Genomic DNA, 21,415 nt, shown 5'->3' on the forward strand with positions numbered 1-21,415 from the left:
GTTGAATTTAAGTAAAAATGGAACATGCAAATTCACACTGGGGGAAGTCAGTCGGAGCAGCACCCGAGCATCAGGGGGGGGATGAGCAACCAGGGGGATGCTGGGTAACATAACGGAGGTGGTGGTGGTGAACTCCAGAACAGAAAGTTGACCATGGCTGGAACAAGAGTGGGGGGAAAAAAAAAAAGAGACGAGGCCGACTTCAATTCCCAGCTGCTGTTGTCCATTAAAGCTATCTTTCTATACCCTGAAGTCTAAACCATACCTCTAAACCATACCATAGGTCTATATCGTCACAAAATCAAATATAAAAAATGTGACAGGAAATGAGGAAGGAAACGTTTAATTGATGGGTCGTTACAGTGTTTTGGAATCAAATATTCTTGCATTTCTGATTTTTTAACAATTCTTTCACTGTTTGGAGTGCATTTAAACCTGAGTGGGTCAATTTGAACCTAAACATAATAGATGGACCCCCCCCCGCCCTCACCCGCCCTACATATTACAAAGGTTAATTGTGCTTGGACATTGAGATCATAGACAAAACATTACCAGGAACTATTAGGATATGTACCTACATTCTTTTAACTATTAATTTATCTAAGAAAGGGTTTAATTCTCAAATATTTCAGAGGCAGTAGGAATCCGTTCAGTGTGCAACCAGGATGCAAGCCCTGTTCTGCTCTGCTGCACCCCCTACTGTCAGCAAAGTGCAAAGCAAGATATTTGAAGTTATAACGATAGAAAAACAATAAGACAAAACTGTGTCAGATATCAAAATCAACCCGAATCGACCGTTTCGTGAGACTAGATCCTGTACTCTACATTCATTCTGTTTTCTTTTAGAAAAATCAACACTATTTATATACACTAATCTACAAAAATAGAGATCCATACAGAATAAAGTGGTTCCATGGTCTGCTTCGCAAAATGCAGTTAAGTCAGAGAAATAACATCAACAATTATTCTAAGAAAAGAAAAAGTGACTGGAAGTTTATCCCCAACACTGACTAGTCTCCCTCATCCTCTGGTGGTCTCACATTGGACTCGTCAGCCAATACGAGTATTGTTCGTAGTGCACAGTGTTCCATCCATTAGTTCAAATTAGAAATCCAATCAATGTCCATTGGAAAACCGCTGCAAGAAAAACTTTCTCTAAATTCCGACTTGGATATAGTTCGTGCATCGCAGTTCTTTTTATTTGGGGATAATCTCTGTGGGTGCCTTTCCGCTTCTGGAATGTAGGAGTGTGTTGCCAGGCATTAAGACGAGGGTCAGGACTCCTCTGCCACGATGCAAGCTTGACACGTCGTCCGCAGCTTGGTTATGGTTGCCATGGAGAGGCTTCCTGGTTCGGTGAAGACTTTCTGAGAGGTGGGGGAAAGAAAGAAAATTTATCGTACACTGTTTAAATATATGAAATAATATATAACCCTAGAATAAATACATTAAAGAATATGAGAGTGATTTGGAGGGTTTATTAGAATTTTAAAGAGCAAATGGCACAAGATCAGACAAATTCTCATCCGAGCTTCATCGCGACAGGCCACGGTAACAAGATATCTTGGGTGCTTCACCGGCTCACCCACAGGGCGGGCGGTTCTGGCTGGGTGTCGGCCTGTCGGCGTAGGACCTTGCTCTGGGCCTGTGGTCCATGTCTTGCGCCCGGGTTCTGCACTTGCGGGGTGGGGGTGGGTTGTACTGTATGTGTGCGCTTTGGGGGTGCAGGGTCTCCTTGCGCTCTCTGGAACTGGTTTATGCTCCGCTGGGTCAGAGTGGGTGTTGCTCTGCAGGCTCCTGGCTTCTCTGTGGGTTGGGGGTCTTTTGTAGCTGCAGGGCAGGGTGCTTGGAGCTTTCTTGCTGTCGTGGAGTGTCTATACGGCTTGAGGACTCAGGGATGGCGGCGGGACCTTTTCCACTCCTTGGAGCCCCGAGCGTCCATCCACGTAGCAGAGCTGCCGCCCACCTGCCGACGCCAGCAGGCCGCAATATATATGGGTTGCTCTGGTACCTGGGGCAACCGCTGCAGAGATCCCGCCCAACGGGAGCAAAGGCCGACTGCGGCCCCCCCGCACCCCAACCCCCACCCACAACAGCAAGCAGCCACCCAGGGGCTCTGGCTCTCTGTAGCCCCGCCAGGTCGCAGCACACCATAAGCCACCAGGCACAAGCCCAGCCGGCAGGGGGCCCACCCGGCGCAAGCCCGCCCGGCCATCCCCCGGCCAACCAAGCCCCCGCACCGATCCACCACCGACCTGCCACCCCAGAAAACCCCAATACTCAATGCGTGCTGGTGGCAATTGCAGTTAAAATGGCAGGATGTGAGTCCTTTAAGCAAGTCGAACCCAAATCACTCGCAACCCTCCTGCCCCGCTGACCCTGGTCCGGTGGAGTGTTGTTCGGAGTAGGATTGGTGTGTGAGTGTATGTGTTCTCGGCTAATATGAGTGGGATTAAAATTTCGGGACAGATGAGAAGCACGTCGGGGCAGGAGCGTGACGGGCAAGATTGCAGCCGCCCACCACATCCCCACCCACATAGCTCACACCCCACCCATCCCGCAATCCCTAGGCCAGGGGTCAACAACCTGCCGCTCTTTAACCCCTCCCCAGTGGCTCCCTGTGGCTTTGAAAAAAAATGATATGGAAGTGAATAACAGTCATTGTTCAACATTTTAATTTTCACTTCTCTTTGTTGTAGGCCCAAAGTGATTCTGACAGTCTCCAATTCTCAAAAATGTGTAGCCTATACACTGTATAAAAATAATGTTTTAACATTTCAGTAAACTAGTGCATCAGGGGTTTAAGTTTTCCAAGTTCAAGCTTTGATGGAACGCAGCTGCTTTGTAAGCACGCCACAGGAACGAACCAATCAAAATCGAGTATTCGGGCCCCAAAATCGAGTATTCGGGCCCCTTACTCACGCACATGCAGGCATTCCAGCCAATGGGAGAGCAGACAGCTGGGAGTGAATACTGGATGGCAGCTGCACGCGCTCTCCAGGAACGCAGTAATTAGACTGCAGCTCTGACCGAACAGCCATATTATTTATCTTCATATTTGGAACTATTTTGCGGGCAATAGCTATGCTTTCCAAATCCCCAAAAAGTCTTGGAGGAAAATAAAGAATTTAAAAGTGAGCGGACCGATTTGTTTTTTTCACCACCAACGCTGCTTACTCATGCTTAATCTGCGGCGAGAAATTAACAAACAAAAAAGATAATACAGGTACTACTCACTTAACGATGAGTTCCGTTCCTAGAGGGCGTTAAGTGAATTGGTCGATAAGTGAGGACTCGTTATTTCACGGTAAGGGGGCGTGGCCAATGCCAACGCTAGTGTAGTGAATACTGACAGACTGCGGGAACAAGACGAGATGAGAGATGTACGAGTATAATGAGATGAGATGTATACAGTGTATATAGTGTACATAGTGTAAGTATATATAGTGTATATAGTTTATATAGTATATAAAGGGTGATGTGTGATGAAATGCTTGACGCTGAGACGCCGTGGTATTGTACTCAGCGTACAATACAGACTGGTCAGAGAGCTGGTGGTAAGTCTGAACAGTTGTTAAACAGGTGTCGTCAAGTGAGGAGTACCTGCATTGAAAGACATTTCCAGAACATACACACTGCATTTGCACTGCAAGGATTCGCTGGGGATGATAGAAAGAGTGATTTCGGAACTGCTGTGAAAAGCAGAGCAAACGTACTTCTAAGAATTTTAAGAACATAAGACATTTCCAGCATAAATTTATGCGGTAAAGGCTTTATTGGTCCATAAAATCCCAACAGAAGGCAGGAAATGAAGTGTTTCACGCTCAAAATGTTATGAGGGAGGATGCCCAGACCCCCGCGACCAGCCATGGGTGCAGAGCGACCCGCCATTGCGCCTCCGCCATGCCGAGCAGCTCTGCGTCCCCATCAGGCCCCTGGTCAGCCCCCGGCCGCCAAGCATTGCATGCGCAACTCCAGCATGTTCAGCATGCTGACAGCACAGGTAAGAAAAATGAAATAGGCAGCTAACAGCAAACTGACTGGGTTGTCTTATTTCACAGTTTGTGTATTAGTAGGCCCAGAGACCCAAATGTATGTGCACAAGCACTGAAAAATAGTTCTTTATAATAGGTCCCATTTTCACCCAGTCCACTAAACTTTACATTAGCACTTCAATGTGAATTTTAAATTCATGAGCAGATATTGCAATATCGATATGTCAAATTCTCCGTGATCACTCTGATGATAAATAATGTTGGTCATTACCTTCATGAGGGTGTGGCACTCGTCCACGAACGCTCCGTGGGTGATATGTTTGAAGCTCTGGCAGACGTCCGGCAGCGACTGCGCCTGCCGGATTGAGTCCTGGTGGTGGTGAATGAGCGTCAGGGCCACACGGAAAAGGATTTTGGAGCCCTCGTAGAACAGGCAGTCCCAGATCCGCAGCACGGTCTGCGCGGGGTGGGGGGAGGGGCGGCAAAATATTTTTTAATGACAAATGCATCCACCATCAAATGTACATTCAGAATCAGGAAGCATTATAAATCAAATCACTAGGCTTTACAGTACTCTGTGAAAACAGACAAAGATCCATTAAACAGATTGTGTCAAGCTGCAGCTCGAACCTCAAATTCACATTGTAACTGGGACTTTCTTCAATTTTAACCCTTTATACACCAATCCTCCAGGTCAAAGTCCTTATCCGTAATAATACATTTGATTCGGATGTCGTCAAAATCTACAAAAGAGTACAGGTACTCCTCACTTAACAACCGAGTTCGGTTCCACGGTAAGGGAGCGTGGCCATTGCCAACGCTAGTGTAGTGAATACTGACAGACTGCAGGAACGAGACTGAGAATGGTGATGAGATGAGATGTATACAGTGTATATGGTGTACATAGTGTTAGTATATATAGTGTATATACAGTGGGGCAAAAAAGTATTTAGTCAGCCACCAATTGTGCATGTTCTCCCACTTAAAAAGATGAGAGAGGCCTGTAATTTTCATCATAGGTTCACCTCAACTATGAGAGACAAAATGAGAAAAAAAAAAATCCAGAAAATCACATTGTCTGATTTTTAAAGAATTTATTTGCAAATTATGGTGGAAAATAAGTATTTGGTCAATAACAAAAGTTCATCTCAATACTTTGTTATATACCCTTTGTTTGCAATGACAGAGGTCAAACGTTTTCTGTAAGTCTTCACAAGGTTTTCCACACACTGTTGCTGGTATTTTGGCCCATTCCTCCATGCAGATCTCCTCTAGAGCAGTGATGTTTTGGGGCTGTCGCTGGGCAACACGGACTTTCAACTCCCTCCAAAGATTTTCTATGGGGTTGAGATGTGGAGACTGGCTAGGCCACTCCAGGACCTTGAAATGCTTCTTACGAAGCCACTCCTTCGTTGCCCGGGCGGTGTGTTTGGGATCATTGTCATGCTGAAAGACCCAGCCACGTTTCATCTTCAATGCCCTTGCTGATGGAAGGAGGTTTTCACTCAAAATCTCACGAAACATGGCCCCATTCATTCTTTCCTTTACACGGATCAGTCGTCCTGGTCCCTTTGCAGAAAAACAGCCCCAAAGCATGATGTTTCCACCCCCATGCTTCACAGTAGGTATGGTGTTCTTTGGATGCAACTCAGCTTTCTTTCTCCTCCAAACACGACAAGTTGAGTTTTTACCAAAAAGTTATATTTTGGTTTCATCTGACCATATGACATTCTCCCAATCCTCTTCTGGATCATCCAAATGCTCTCTAGCAAACTTCAGATGGGCCTGGACATGTACTGGCTTAAGCAGGGGGACACGTCTGGCACTGCAGGATTTGAGTCCCTGGCGGCGTAGTGTGTTACTGATGGTAGCCTTTGTTACTTTGGTCCCAGCTCTCTGCAGGTCATTCACTAGGTCCCCCCGTGTGGTTCTGGGATGTTTGCTCACCGTTCTTGTGATCATTTTGACCCCACGGGGTGAGATCTTGCGTGGAGCCCCAGATCGAGGGAGATTATCAGTGGTCTTGTATGTCTTCCATTTTCTAATAATTGCTCCCACAGTTGATTTCTTCACAACAAGCTGCTTACCTATTGCAGATTCAGTCTTCCCGGCCTGGTGCAGGTCTACACTTTTGTTTCTGGTGTCCTTTGACAGCTCTTTGGTCTTGGCCATAGTGGAGTTTGGAGTGTGACTGTTTGAGGTTGTGGACAGGTGTCTTTTATACTGATAACGAGTTCAAACAGGTGCCATTAATACAGGTAAGGAGTGGAGGACAGAGGAGCCTCTTAAAGAAAAAGTTACAGGTCTGTGAAAGCCAGAAATCTTGCTTGTTTGTAGGTGACCAAATACTTATTTTACCGAGGAATTTACCAATTAATTCATTAAAAATCCTACAATGTGATTTCCTGGATTCTTTCCCCCCATTCTGTCTCTCATAGTCAAAGTGTAGCTATGATGAAAATTACAGGCCTCTCTCATCTTTTTAAGTGGGAGAACTTGCACAATTTGTGGCTGACTAAATACTTTTTTGCCCCACTGTAGTATATAAAGGGTGATGTGCAATGAGATGCTTGACGCTGAGACGCCGTGGTATTGTACTCAGCGTATAATACAGACTGGTCAGAGAGCTGGTTGTAAGTCTGAATGGTGGTTAAACAGGTAGGTTGTTAAGTGAGGAGTACCTGTACAAAGAATTGATATCCTCTTGTCTTCAAGCAGTGACTGAGAATGAGAATGCTTTCGGCCACTAGATTTATCTATGCAGTCTGATGGACATTCACATTAGTGAAACAGAAGCAGTTAAACTTAAGATAGAATTGAATTAAGCATGTTTTTGATGCTTGAATTAAAACATATTACATAAAATACAAGCTATAATAAACATAATTGCCATTATGCTGTTATTAAATACTGTTTTTCCATTTGCCACTTTCCACATTGTTCATCTCATATTTTACATACTATTCTTTTTGCATTTCACTGAAAATAACAACACTGTATATTCTTCAGACATATCTGTATTACTTGTTTTATTGTACTTGTTGAGCTGTTTATTACTTATTTTATTGTTCCCCACTGAGCTGCTGCAGTGCCTGAATTTCCCCTCCAGGAGGGGGATCAATAAAGTACCATCTTATTTCACAATCTCCCTCAAAAAAAAAAAAAAAGAGACATTGAAATTGATGTATTGTAAACTGTTTACCAGCTTTTACAAAATAAAAAAATAATCATGTAAAAAAAATATATAAAAGACAAAGGTTACAATGAGCCCCAGCTCACCTCCACGGGCAGGACGTCTATGTAGAGGCAAATGAACCAGCGGGAGACCACCAGGGTCCACATGACGTTGTGCTCTGCCATCGTCTGCCAAACCAGGGGAACTTTGACCCGAACCAACTCCCCCAAAACCTCCTGGTCCGTCTTCAGGCCCAGCATGGACGGGCTGTAGTAGTCTGACACACACAGACACACACTAACATTTCAATTTACCAAAACCTATATCCCACTGCCTCCATTTCCACCAATTCAATTTCAGAACATTGACTTCATTATGGATATCGCCATAGTCAGTGGTCTCCCATAATTTGCCTAGAAGTGGTTGGAGCCTTAATCCGTTTTTCATTGCTCTTGGAAACATTTCACTGGCCATTTGATCAATTAAAGTGTGGACTGTTATTGTCATTAGTTTAATCAGACAAATTTCCCCCCTGTCAGTCCCGGATGAACTGAAGCGTGCCAGACAGGCTTAACGGGAACCAGGAAGTGAAACACAGACACGCAGACTGGGATTGGTCACTCTCTCTCCGAGTGCCGTGCCAACCAAGTCCAAACACAGGTCTTAAGCTACAGACAGATCAGATCATGTGACCGCTGCCGGGCTATTTATAGTAGCAGGGCCGGACGGGCACACACGCACGCACGCACGCACACACACACACACACACAGGCACACACACCTGGTAATATCCTGCCCAGCAGTGCCTCCATTAGCCAGAAGGCCTTCTCTTCGTCTTTAGCCACGATAAGGAGGTACCCGGCGATGAAGTTCATCCCCTGAAACGGAGGAAGGAGAGACGGGGAGTTAAAAGACACTGAAGGTCAAACAAATGTTTGCACAGAGTTTCAAGATGTGGAGAAAGACACATTTCATTGTTTGAAATGATTTGGAATATAAATGATTCTCCATTTTCTTGTTGACAGCGTTTGAAGCGGTTTGTTCGCGATATGACCTACAGACACGAAAGAAAACCATGAGGCTGATTCCTACCTGATTAACGGCCAGTTCTTTCTTGGCATGTCTGTGCCTGTTCAGTGTATCACTATTTTTCAAAAGATTGTGGAAATTTGTGTTGCATTTTGTTTAATAATTCATATAATTCATCAGTTCAGGCCAGAATAGCAGCTCTGTGTTCATCAGAACACGTTTGACTCTGAAAGGGACAATTATACGTAATACGTAAAGGTTCGACTCTTTTTGAAATTTGCTTCTTGACGAGTCACTGGGTAAAAAGAGTCGTTCGATTTTCTGACTGTTTGTTTCATTCAGTTGGTGTAACGCACGGTGCGCGACGGAGGACTTCCTGTGAGCGAAAGTCAGAAGAGTTGATTCGGCTCTGGGGTGTGAATGGCTCATGTGAATAAGAGATATGCATTTCCCTTTACACCATTTATGTTCAATACATTCAATACAAGTTGTGCAAAAGGCGACGGCCTTTTTTCATTGGACTTTTTATTTAGTCAGTAATTATTTTCATTTTGCGAATTCGAGATTTGCTCGCTCTGCTGGGGTGACTCCAAACAACTGAGTCCTTTCGGAGATTTGTTGGCCTAGAACTAATCATACAAGCCTTGCATCACTATTAGTAGGCCATAACAATAAGAACAGTTCTACAAGTTTCTGATGTTTTTAGTTGTGTGCTATGGGATTCATTCATTGTAAAAAGAGTGCCGTGGCAGACAAAAAGGTTGGGAAACTAGGGATTTTGAGATTCAGATATTCTTTATGGTTAATGAACAGATGATTGTCTTACTGTGAAAATACATTTGAATTTGGCCATTATCTAACTGTGAAAATACATTTGAATTTGGGCGGTATGGATGTGAGGTTTTTAGACAATGAGTGTATAGTTGACATTTTTCAATCTTTAAATATTCTATAAAAAAATGTTTTATTGACACTATATTTTGAGTTACTTAATTTTGCTGTAATTTGTGTTCGTGAATTCCATTTGAACAGGCAGAAGTGCCAATGCTTTAAAATGGAATGAACATAAAAATCATAGACGATTAGGGCTGCCTGCGACTAAAGATTTTCCTAGTCGACTATTAGTGGTCACATCAAGCCATTAGTCGACTAATCATTGTACGTTATGATATTAATTTAATTATTGAAATATGTTTTTAGGGCATCAGAAAATGGTTTGAGTTCGAGGGCCGACAAAGAATGTTTGATAACATTGTTAACACTGTGCTACATTACAGATAAATACAAAACTTAATAACCAGCCCTTAAAATATTAATTTAATTTGCAAGCCCTGCGCACACAAAGTAAGCCACCTGTTAATAACACCGGTAAACATTATATTGGTTAAATTTATTTCGGCCTCATTATTTTAATAATGTACATATTTCAATTACATATTGATATGATTGGTACTGAAATGTGGTGTACGGAAGATTGTTTTCCTGCTGTCGGCGTCCCCTCGTTAGGGACCCCTCATTGGATGCATTTCCAGGGGCCGCGGTCTCTGTTACTCACTGAACAGCCCCGGCCTGAATCCCTGTCCCAGCGCCCCCTCAACCTCGCCACTTCCCGGGGCCGCGGACTCACTCGCTGCGTATTCCCTGTCCCCCTGGGACTCGGACCCACCTCTGGTCCGGCTTCGCCCGATCCGTCGGGGCATTTAAAATACGATTTGGTTATTGAAGGATGTGATTAACGGTTTCAAATGGCTCATAAAATATACGCAATATTTTTTCTGACTTCTAGACTGGTAGACTAGTCAAAGTTCAAACAGGGAAATCAGTAGTTAGGAACATCCCTATTCTGAGTGTGTCGGAATAACCAGCAAGGGGACTGAACATCTTGTTAATTCATCAGTAAGACCAACATGATAACTTATTACCAGCCTTTAAAATTTACAAGCGCTGCGCGGCTTGCATGCATGCAAACCATCAAAAGCTGTAATTATTATTATTATTTTATTTTATTAATGTGTAGGAACAACCAGCATTATTTTTGTTTAAAAGAAAATTTAAATGAAAAGCCCTCTAGCGTTTCATTCTATTCTACGATCAACCAACCAATGAAAAACTTGGACTCTTCTCGTCAACTAACGTTTGGTCGTCTATTTCAAGTTCAAGAAATTATTTGGGGGCAAGCCTACAGCAGATTGAAGTAACTTTGACGAACACGTGGTAATAAGCATAAACCAGCAATACAATACTGCAACTGTAACAGAAATGGCCGAGTCTGAGCGACTCAATGTATCATTGTCTCTGTGATGTTTTGAGCTCTGTAAAACCCAGCAACTGAATAGCTGCTTAAAGAGCCAGGGGCCATTTTTTCCCCCATCTGGCTAAGGTTCATCAACAAGCACGTGACAGTGAGTGATGAGTCCTCCGCCACCAGAGAAACCGCCACAGGGGCAGAAAACTGAAGCGGGGCGGTGTAGACTACAAATGAAAACAGCTGAATCCACAGAGCAGGAAGAGAATTGTCCAGGAAAAGGTAAGGATCGGTTCAGTGTTCAAGAGTGGCAAACCAGCCAAACTTCAATAAAGGGTACAACACAGGGTGGTTTAGAGTCTTCAAAGCCTTATATTCATTAGAATCACACTTATTCCTTGGGAAAAGAAAGTTATTCCTTCAAATACAAATAAAAATCTTGAATCTTGAAATACCCTTAGCTTTATCAAATGTTGTTTGACTCACTATGACAGGATTTTAATGTACTGCCCCGCTACTGATGACCTACTGGGAATTTCTAGAAAACAGGCAAAACCGGCCTGCACGGACATGTTTGCATCCAGTTTGCTTACTAAACATGGGGATCAAGCTGCCCGTCCCTAAAGCCAAATATCTCAGCAGCAATAGAAGTAAGAGAGCGTGTGGTATCAACATTGCAAATGCCCGCCCAAGTCTCAGCCTGTTTGTGGTTCGAAGCAGAAGAAAACAACTTAGCGATAGAACCTTTAAGGGTCCATGTGTTGGCGGGAATTAGGCTTTAAGGTTAAATAAGCTTAAATCATAAATATGATCTGACTTTAAATTGCCACTCTTAAAGTTTTTCATTTAAATAAATGCCTGCTAAGTCCCGGGTGTCTACAGTGACATTCCCACCATGAATTCAAATCTCTAGCGGCACAGTTAGTGACGTGTTTTAATAAGATAAAAGATAAAAATACTTTATTGATCCCAAAAGGCAAATTCCAGTGTTGTGGCAGCAATGACATACATGACAAGACAAACATCATTTACAAAAACCCACTGTTTTGAACAACGTGTGTTTGAATACATATTAAAAAAAACAACTAAATAAATAAAAAATAGAAATAATAGAAATAAGTAGAATAAAATAGAATCAAACTTAGTGAAAGGTAAAGCATAAAAGTGGAAGTTAAATGTGAAGTAAAAATGTGCCTTGTGCATTGCCATTCAGAGGAGGAGTTTCCTCTACTGGCACAGAGGGGGGGTCATTGTAGGTGGCTATTGCGGTGGGAAGGAATGACCTCCTGTAACGGTCCTTATTGCAGCGGAGCTGAAGGAGCCTCTGGCTGAAGACACTCTGTTGTCTGACCAGTAGGTTGTGTAGGGGGTGTGCAGTGTTGTCCATTATGCTGAGCAGCTTGTGCAACATTCTTCTCTCCACAACCAGCTCTCGGGGCTCCAGAGCAGCCCCCAGCACAGAGCCAGCCTTCTTTATCAGTTGGGTCAGTTTCTTTGAGTCGCTGGCTCTAATGCTGCTGCCCCAACAGAGGACTGCAAAGAAAATTGCACGAGCCACAACAGACTAGTAGAAGGTATGCAACATCTTGCTGCACTCATTATAGGATCTGAGCTTCCTCAAAAAGTAAGAGTCTACTTGGTCCCTTCCTGTAGACAGCCTCAGTGTCTTCCATCACCCAGCAGTGGTTGGTCCAGGTGCTAACTACCAACTGACTGACATCAGACAGGTGATACTGTTTGGATCTCTGGGAAGTGAGATCCAAAAAAACACACTTGTATTTACCGCTCTTCACCATAGGTGCCGCCAAAAACAACAAAACCGAAATCTTGGAGTTTGCCACTTTAAGCTTGCCTGGGAACCCGACGAATCTGCAAGCTCATGTTTTATTTGCTCTGCAGATATGTCTGGCCACCCTCCCGTGCAGACAGATTTCCAGCTGATCCCTGGCCAAATCCCATTTGCAAACTGGTCTGGCGATGTCAGGCTAACTTTAAGCACCATAAATATAATTTCAATACACTGAATTCGAAATTTTTCCCAAATTCAGTCAAGCCTTTACTACCAGCTCTGTGCGTTTCATGCACCCGTCTTCAAGGTTTTTAAAGTAAAATTAAAATAAACTTTATCCACTCAGCTCTTCGGTCTTCTGCGGCTGCAGCTTGATGCAGAGATTTGTGCTGGTCTGTGCAGCCGACAACAGAGCAGTTCCCATGCTTAGCGCTTGGCTTCGACATAATGTTAGCGGGTCCGGAGCTTGTGAGAATAAAATGGTGCACCTTGGCAAAGGTAGTTCTCAAGCCGTGGGTGTAGATACTCAGATGCGGGGGGGTGGGAGTTGGTATTATTCTTAAGCCCCTACTTGACGTAGGAGGGGGAGGCAAATCTGAAGGTCTTGCTGAATTCTGACCTAGGCTGCCCACAAAAAAAAAAAAAAAAAACTGACTAGGTTGTCTTATCTCACAGTTTGTGTCAGTGGGTCTATCAGAGACCCACATGTACGTGCACAAGCACTGAAAGTGTTTTTTTCACAAGTGGTGACCTTTAATAAAATGTGTTTTGTTGTTTTCGCATCAGTATGAATTATTATATATATATTTTTTTTTTTTAAACGCAGCTATAAAAACTGACAGAAAATGAGAACACTGGGTCTTGTTTTGCAATTCTGAACTTAAAAGCATATACAGTATGTTATGTAGGGTAAGCAGTATTACTTCCTCGCAACACATCTCACAAGCAGCTGTTGTTGAGAACTACATCTCACTTTCCTCTTCAGTGCCAACGCACGTGCCAATGGAGAGATGCGGTGGCTCATTGCCAGAGATAACTGAGTTGAAAACACTTCTGGTCGGTCCCCACGGTGGCCGCTGACATTACAGGGAATCCCAAACTACTCGTGAGTTCAAATACATTTTGTTTTTCAACAATTGTAAAACATGTCAATTGGTTTGGCGGTCTGCGGTCAGTGCCCTGTAGTACCTGGCAGTAGCCCACGGCGGGATTGTGGTGTCCGTACGCCAGCAGCACATTGTAAAGAGCTTTCTGCAGACAGCGGCTGGACGTCTTGCGGAAATGGACGTTGTCTGGAAATGTTCTGTTGAGGTCTGAGGAAGAGGACAGCACACACACAAACACAAACCAGGTGTCGGGTCATGTTCAGACTGCAGGTCAAAGTGTCCCAGATCCAGAAAAAAAGAGAGAGAGGTCACCTGTGCAAATGGTCTCCACCAGTCTGGGGTCATGCTGGGCCACCAGCATGGACTGGTAGTAACCGGGATTTTTCTCCAGGCGCTCCTGTGCTCCGCTGGCCGCCATCCATATCAACGTGCGGAACTGGTTCGGAATCCCCTTGCGCACGTAGCGCTTCACTGCGTGGGAGAGAGAACAAAGCCTGCTGCTGTTGTGGTTTTACATTGCGCTCCTGAGGTTCTAACTAAGTGAAGGTTTGGTATATTGTTCATCTCCACAATAAATGTAAATATAATAAACAAATATGGACCAAAACAATTCTATAAAAAAATGCACATTGTGCTATTTGATGTTTTTCAAGGTAATCTTGATTTGTCTATTTGGAAAATAAGATCCGTAAGTTCATTACAAAATAAATGTTTATGTAACGCCACAATGAGGTGGCCTTGCAAACAACTTGTGTAATTTGGAAACGCTTCCACTATCTATTTAGAAAAGAAATACATATTTAGCCAAGTTGTCTCACATTTTGCAGTCTTTTCAATCTTGCTCCGGCCTTTGAGAAATTTGGACCACTTGATGGAGCGCCTGGTGAGCACGGCCAGGTACTCCGACATGAGCTCCTCGTAAGACTCGTAATCAAAGTCTTCGGAGCGCTCAAAGCCGTACGGGTCCACCCTGAAGCGGGAAGTCAGAAGGACATGGCCTAGTTATATCACCAATAAAGAAAAAAAAATTGCTTTCAGACAGAGTTGCTGAACTAAACAGTCAATGGAATGTTTAGACTTTAAACGTAAATTAGCTCTATAATTTAATAGAAAGGCAAAAACAGCATTTCTATACCTCTACAGGTTTTGGGCCTTTCATAATTTGTCTTTTTCTATTCACAGGGTCCTGGCATATTCATTACGCGCATCTTCCAGTCTAGAGAGACACTAGTTCTATTCTTCAGGTGCTGTGTCATGTGCTTCAATAGCCTTTGTCACCAAAACACACGTCCAATTTTCTGCCTCCAGATTAACACTTCACGGAAGAGAGCGGCTGAAAGCAGCGTCTTAAAGATGCTTATGTAATACCATAATCTGACTGCTCCAACCTTCACGAGTGCAAAAGCACCTACAGCCCCAGCAATCCTCTACATTGAAGTGATAGAATTCATGCATGCATGGAAACACTTTTAAACGTTACTAACATACCTCAACAACACTAAACAACACGGCTCCATGCCAACGTTCTGTTGGAGTTGGCTTGTTTGAAAATGCAAATACCGGCTTCCAGCAAATGCATGCAAATGTTACACTTGCGTGAAAGGGCCATGTTTCAAACAACAACGCATAGCAGAACGTCATGTTACAGAGATCCCTGTGATCACTACGGTTGGAAAATAAGGGTCATGATGTCGTCATTACTTGGAATACCGCAGCTGTCTTTGAAATGCAGGACTTCTTGCGTCACCATAGGAAAAATGCAATTCCACCCTCTACATAAATGTAGTCATCTCTGGTCTCGTTGACAACGCCCGCCCCCAAAATAAAAATAACCGTTGAATGCTTCACAATTTTCTTTTTTACACCAAATGAACCAAAGTTACCAAAAATTCACTAGACACCTGAAATATATTATATTACCATCTTTATTCAGTGGGACGAATCACAGTTCGATTCTAGATAACTACTCCCATATCGCCCAGCTCTGAACTTTTTGATCAAAGAAAGGTTTAATCAAAATTCATGAATTTGATAAAGGCACATGACCAAAGACAATTTTCCCCCTGTCTGATTTTGCATATTTTTGACACGTAGCATTATTAATGTTAAACCCGAACTCTGATATTAAATGTGAAAGACTGATTTTACACTAATGATTTTTTGTAACTTAACTAAACGCCCAGGCCTCAGATCCAGTAACTGGTTCTGCCGCCTTTTGCAGAAACTGCTCAAATACTTCCAATTGCCATCGCTCGGTCTCGCAAAGTGCAGAGAAGAAAATGTGTGCAGCTCCTCCCTGTAGAACCGTGGCATGGTTTCAGAACTCTACCGGATCATCCAGATGTGTTTGGTATACATTAGACAGAGGTTTGTGTTTTTTCGTTCTGCTTTCTGCCTTGCTGTGCATGAATCCCCATTGTTACCCAGCGTCTTTCTGCCGGTAGAGTCATGAATACTGACCTAAGGCAGGAGCAAGCTGCAGATCCTGGGACGTTGCTCTACTCTTCCTGCACTGATGCCCAGCTCTTGGTGGATTATGGTATGTCCAATACTGTCCGAAAACTTGTCACTTTAAGGTTAATATTTATTGTTTATCAAGAGGTTATTGCCATATTTTATTTTACCGTTGATTGTTCAATCGAGGCATGGACTCCACAAGACCTCTGAACGTGTCTTGTGGTATCTGTTGCTCCAGAACATCCCACGGATGCTCGATCGGACCGTAACCTGGCCATCCACATGATGTAGAAGAAAAGGTGATTCATCAGACCAGGCCACCTTCTTCCATGGCTCCATGGTCCAGTTCTGACGCTCACATGCCCATTGTAGGCGCTTTAGGTGGTGGACAGGTGTCAGCATTCGCACTCTGATCTGCAGCAAGTTGTGATGCACTGTGTGTTCTGACACCTTTCTATCATAACCAGCATTAACTTCATCAGCAATTTGTGCTACAGTAGCTCTTCTGCCCCCACAAGACCTGCTGTTGTTCAGATGCTCTGACCCAGTCGTCTAACCGTCACAATTTGGTCCTTGTCAAAGTCGCTCAGACCCTTACACTTGCCCATTTTTCCTGCTTCCAACACATCAACTTCAAGCACTGACTGTTCACTTGCTGCCTAATATATCCCACCCCTTGACAGGTGCCATTGAAACGAGAAGATCAATGTTATTCACTTCACCCGTCAGTGGTTTTAATGTTGTGGCTGATCGGTGTAATATATAATATTCTGATCCTTTGTTTTGAACCACCCTTGGAGTTTGCCGTTCTATCACTGCACTGCTTGCTGTACTTGTATGACTACATGTGACAAATAAAGAATCTTGAAATCTCTTGAAGTTAAACGACTCAAACAACACTTGGGTTTAGATAACAAGCTGGGTAATAAAGGTTCACACCGGATGTTTGCACACTACAGAACGTAATATGTAAAATGCATAACCACTATCACAACATGACCAAATTGAACGTGAGCAATAAGCAAAAGGGGGCAAACTGCTTCAAGGAAGTGTATATTTAGTAATAAGACGTTACATATAGGGCGAGGCCACATAACATAATTTATAATCGATTCAATAATAGGCATTTGTACCACAATTTCATGTTCGGATTCAAATCATAAATCTCATATTGAATCTTGAATTCTGAACCATACGGTACGAAATTAAAAACTCAATGATGAAACCCCAATAACTGAAATTCGAGCAAATTACGCTAATTCTCGAAATACTCTACTCTCTACTAACAATCAGTCCAATGCTGCTGAAATCAGAAGTGATCTCTTTAACATCAGCATACTAAACCTTCACGAAAATATACTGCCCCCGGTGTCCGCGGAGCTTTCTCACCTCTCCACTCGGTCCACGGCCCTGACGCCGGCCACCAGCTGTCTGGAGCGGGTCCCGTTCGCCGCTTTGTCCCGTGGCTGCTCCATCGCGTCGGACCCTACGCCACTTCTGTCGAAGGGATCGGTGCCATGGGCTTCTGCAGCACACTGCGTTCAACGCTCAAGTGGAACAAAGGTCGCCACGGGAGTTGGTCAAACTTTCTCTTCCCGCCGCATCGGTACGCGCGGGGAACCGGGAGCCGCGGCGCACTTGCGCTCGGTTTGCGACTTGTGGGGATTAGCGACGCGAGATGCGCGAACGATGCGGTCGTTGCGAACGCATCTCGCCCATGAATGAACCAGGAGTCGGACGTCGGGAGTCACTCCGGCAAAAGCAAGTCGTCGGTTCGTTCGCGACTTAGAAGATTGGAGATAATTAAGAGGACTACAAATAAATGTGGTTGCGGAAAATGAGGCTCCGGCATTTGGCATACTTCATGTTGAATCATACCGATGCATACCACCAAAATCAATAACTGTGACAATTATTTTCGCATTTCTGCCAAAACAAGCAACTTTGACAGAATTGTGGCAGGGGCTGTTAGAGGCCCGGGCGTTGCATTCGTCCTCCTAAATCAATCTTTCTGACGCGATTATCTGAATGTTTTTGGCGAGAAAGCCCCCCCCCCCCCCTCGCTCGCTCACCCGCCAACTCAATCGAACAAACGAGTCGGGAAATGGAACGACTCACTTTTAGTTGAGTGACTCGTTGAAAAGCTGAATCTAAAAAAAAAAGTCGAAACTTTCATCACTAGCTCGGGCCGATGGGCTCCGTTCACCTGTCGCTGAAGCCCGCCCACAGTACACAGTACACAGTACACAGTACACAGTACAACCACAAACTGGATCGGTATTACAACAAAAAAATATATATATATATTTGTTCTATTTTAATCTATTTAGAAACAGAGACGGTTTAGCTACCTTTTCAACAGAGTTGTGAGCTGGCCAAGGTAAGGCGCCACAGGGCAATCAAGCCGAACACGCGACTTGGCCACGCCCATTTCCCGACGTAACGTCACGCACCAGCTGACGTAATTTTTACGTGCGGTTGTCAACGTGGGGTTTTGATCAGACACGCCGTTATTTCTGTAACTTTAGTAGAAACAGGTATGGATAAAAATAAAAAATATATATCTCCTCAGATGAGGGTCTCATAGACAAAATCTAGCAATGGGATCCGTCGCCAAATGCATATAAAAATGAAGGTCCTTGATATGACAAAGGTTCAGAATCACATTTGCCATGTTTCACACACGGACTCAGTTGAACAATAACATACCTGAACTACAGTTTAATCGTGCACGGGGAATCAGGCTAAATTAGTTTTTGCCAGCCAGGTGACAACATATGGCAACACATATAGATCTACCACCGTCGTCTAGTCTGCAAAGTAGCTGTGGGTCAATGTTGTTCCATAACCTTTACGATTGGCCTCATAGCTTATTTCCTGATGACCATGGATTCTCCTCCTACAACCATATAAATTCCTCCCACAATCATTAACATACATGTACTGTATATAGCCAAGCACTTAGTCATCATCATTGTCATGACTGTTCATGATTTTTGCATTGGGATTTTTGTCATAATGATTACAATAACAATATCATACTTTCAAGGTGTTTGTATTAAAACATCAAATTCTAGCCATTAAAATAAAAAATGAACTCCAAATTTGGGGAACCACTATTTTAGAAGTTAAAAGAGAAATAAATTACTGAATTGTACAAATTAAATATTCTCTTGAACTCTCTTGAAATTTAAATGTTTAAAGAGTATTTTAGGTCGATCAATAAGCATTATCTGGTTAGTTGGCATTGTCATATAACTGGGCTACACTACAGACTACAGAATTTTATGCCACATGGATGTTTATTTGTACCACACCCAACAGTACTGAAATAGCGTGAACAGTACTGACATAGGGAAAAAAATTGATTCTAGTCCCTAAGGGAACTGGGATACCGGAATAATTTATTCTGACAAGAAATGAAAGTCATGCAGATTGGTCAAGAACAATGCTGTTTTTCATCATCATAATCTAGCACATGCGGTAATATGGTAAACCTCGATAATCAAATACTCAAAAGATAAAGAAAATAAGTGCTTGAACAAATAACTTGGCCACTCTGTTCACCACCACTGTACTGTGGGTGATTTGGAGGTCATTGTTGTGTCAACATTGAGAGAAGTATTCTCTTCTTGACATAGAGAATACTTGTTAAGCAACGTCCATATACACATATTATCCTCAACACTAGAACCACTGACGGGTGAAGTGAAAAACATTGGTCATGTTGTTCCAATGGCACCTGTCAAGAGGTGGGATATATGAGGCAGCAAGTGAACAGTCAGTTCTTGAAGTTGATGTGTTGGAAGCAGGAAAAATGGGCAAGCGTAAGGATCTGAGCGACTTTGACAGGGGCGAAATTGTGATGGCTAGACGACTGGGTCAGAGCATCTCCAAAACGGCAGGTCTTGTGGGGTCTCCCGGGTATGTAGTGGTTAGTACCTACCAAAAGTGCTCCAAAGAAGGACAACCGGTGACAGGGTCATGGGCACCCAAGGCTCATTGCTGCACGTGGGGAGCAAAGTCTAGCCTGTCTAGTCTGATCCCAGAGAAGAGCTACTATAGCACCAATTGCTGAAAAAGTTAATTCTGGCTATGATAGTAAGACCCCACCTCATAACATACAGGATCTGCTGCTTATATCTTGGTGCAAGATACCACAGGACAACTTCAGAGGTCTTGTGGAGTCTCGATGCCTCAGGTGTGGTTTGAGCAGCTACACCTGACCTGGGTCTAGGTAATTGGGGACCCAGGATCAGAATGGCTGCATACCTGTTGCTCGTTGGTTGGTGTAACGAGCAACAGGTAAAACCCCCATCCCCACACACACTCAGGAGAGATGAGCCCTGTCATGACCTGTGTCCATCTGCTCCGGGGCTTGTTCTATCAAGCCCCCTCTCCACAATAAACTTGTGTGTTTTCTCCCCCTTTGTCTGTGTCTCTGTGCTGGAGGGCCCTGAACACGCCACTTGGATGCTGTGTGGCAGACGAAACTGCCACAGTGCGCTCTACCAAGTGAGACGCCTGGGTGCCCGATTAGTGATGGTTTTATTGTTGTGGTTGATCGGTGTAACTGTCCTTGAAAAAACATTTGTATCTGAGTCTTCTAAAAAATATATTTATTTGCTGTACAATGTTGCCCATTTGATGCATTTCTTTCCAGAACAATCAAAGCTGTGTCAGTTATGTTTTGTGGTAAATTATTAAACCTTAATTGTGTTAAATTTGTCAAAACAAGAAAGGAAACCACTAAATAACATAGAACCATGAGATTTATTTTCACTGAAAATCTTCCCAGAGCCTTAAAGTTAAATAATAATGCAGAAAACAGCTTTGTTAAACATGTTTAGTTTGACTGATCAAAGGTATTGAAATACTAAAAAGTAAAAGTGTCCGTGAAACGTATGATCTTGGGCTTATATGTGCGTTTCACTGAGGGGTCGCCATAGTTAATTGTTGTGTACTTTGGTCTCGCTTTTGGGTTCTCTACCTGAGGTTGACTTTGATTTACCAATGCTGAAACATGTGTCCCACCACATGCCTCACTGATGTTAACCTCAGAATGACTTATACTGTTCAGGGTATTGATTTCTCTTATATCATCAGGTGTTGATTTGCCTTCTTCTCTTCCTTCATCTTTCTCCAGTGGTTCACACTCTGCAATGTCCTCCACTCTCTCTTGTGTCAATACGTTCGGGGTTTGCAGTTTGATATGAGCAAACTGTGAGAGAGTGCCCTTTGAATGCTCTGATGACTTGCACCCATTGCTAAGTTCCATCGCGGAAGAATCAGGAGGTGCGAATGGAATTTTGAGTCCAGACGTGATATCTCCGGGGTCCGGTGCTGATCGTAGGAGTAAGGAGCTGGCTGCTTTAGGTCCTAGTAAATCCTCTGGTCCCAGAGCTCGCGGGAGGGGGTACTCAGCTGGTCCTCTGGCCTGGGAAGGATCTGGTTCTTTTAGTGGCTTGTCCCATAATGGGGCATGTGTTGTATACATACAAAGTTTCCAGTTTTTGTATTCTGGAGGACAATTGTCTTCAGTAGCTGCAGTGGAATGGCTGCTTGCATTTGCATCAACGGGAGAACAATGTAGGGCCACATCAGAAGATTGTACGGTCA

At 43.6% G+C, this 21,415-nt stretch overlaps 1 protein-coding gene across 1 annotated transcript; it reads right to left on the reverse strand.

Annotated features, from left to right (window-relative positions):
- Positions 1-515: 515 nt before the first annotated feature.
- Positions 516-17,273, reverse strand: grtp1a (growth hormone regulated TBC protein 1a). Its single transcript, XM_079997149.1, has 8 exons — positions 17,186-17,273; positions 14,158-14,309; positions 13,652-13,810; positions 13,422-13,546; positions 7,952-8,048; positions 7,275-7,447; positions 4,267-4,452; positions 516-1,367 (listed from the first exon to the last, which is right to left on the reverse strand). The coding sequence occupies exons 1-8, from the start codon at positions 17,269-17,271 to the stop codon at positions 1,275-1,277; spliced, it is 1,071 nt and encodes a 356-aa protein (XP_079853275.1). The 5' UTR covers positions 17,272-17,273; the 3' UTR covers positions 516-1,274.
- Between the last annotated feature and the right edge of the window lie 4,142 nt (positions 17,274-21,415).

This window comes from Zeus faber, assembly GCF_960531495.2.
Source record: "Zeus faber genome assembly, chromosome: 3".
In the NCBI taxonomy this organism is placed as follows: Eukaryota; Metazoa; Chordata; class Actinopteri; order Zeiformes; family Zeidae; genus Zeus; species Zeus faber.

Coding starts and splice junctions, on each gene's coding strand:
- grtp1a (XM_079997149.1), bottom strand. CDS start 17,271: ATGGAGCAGCCACGGGACAAAGCGGCGAACGGGACCCGCTCCAGACAG. Junction 13,547..13,651: donor GGTGGAGACCATTTGCACAG/GTGACCTCTCTC, acceptor CCTCTTCCTCAG/ACCTCAACAGAACATTTCCA. Junction 1,368..4,266: donor AGTGCCACACCCTCATGAAG/GTAATGACCAAC, acceptor CCCACCTCTCAG/AAAGTCTTCACCGAACCAGG.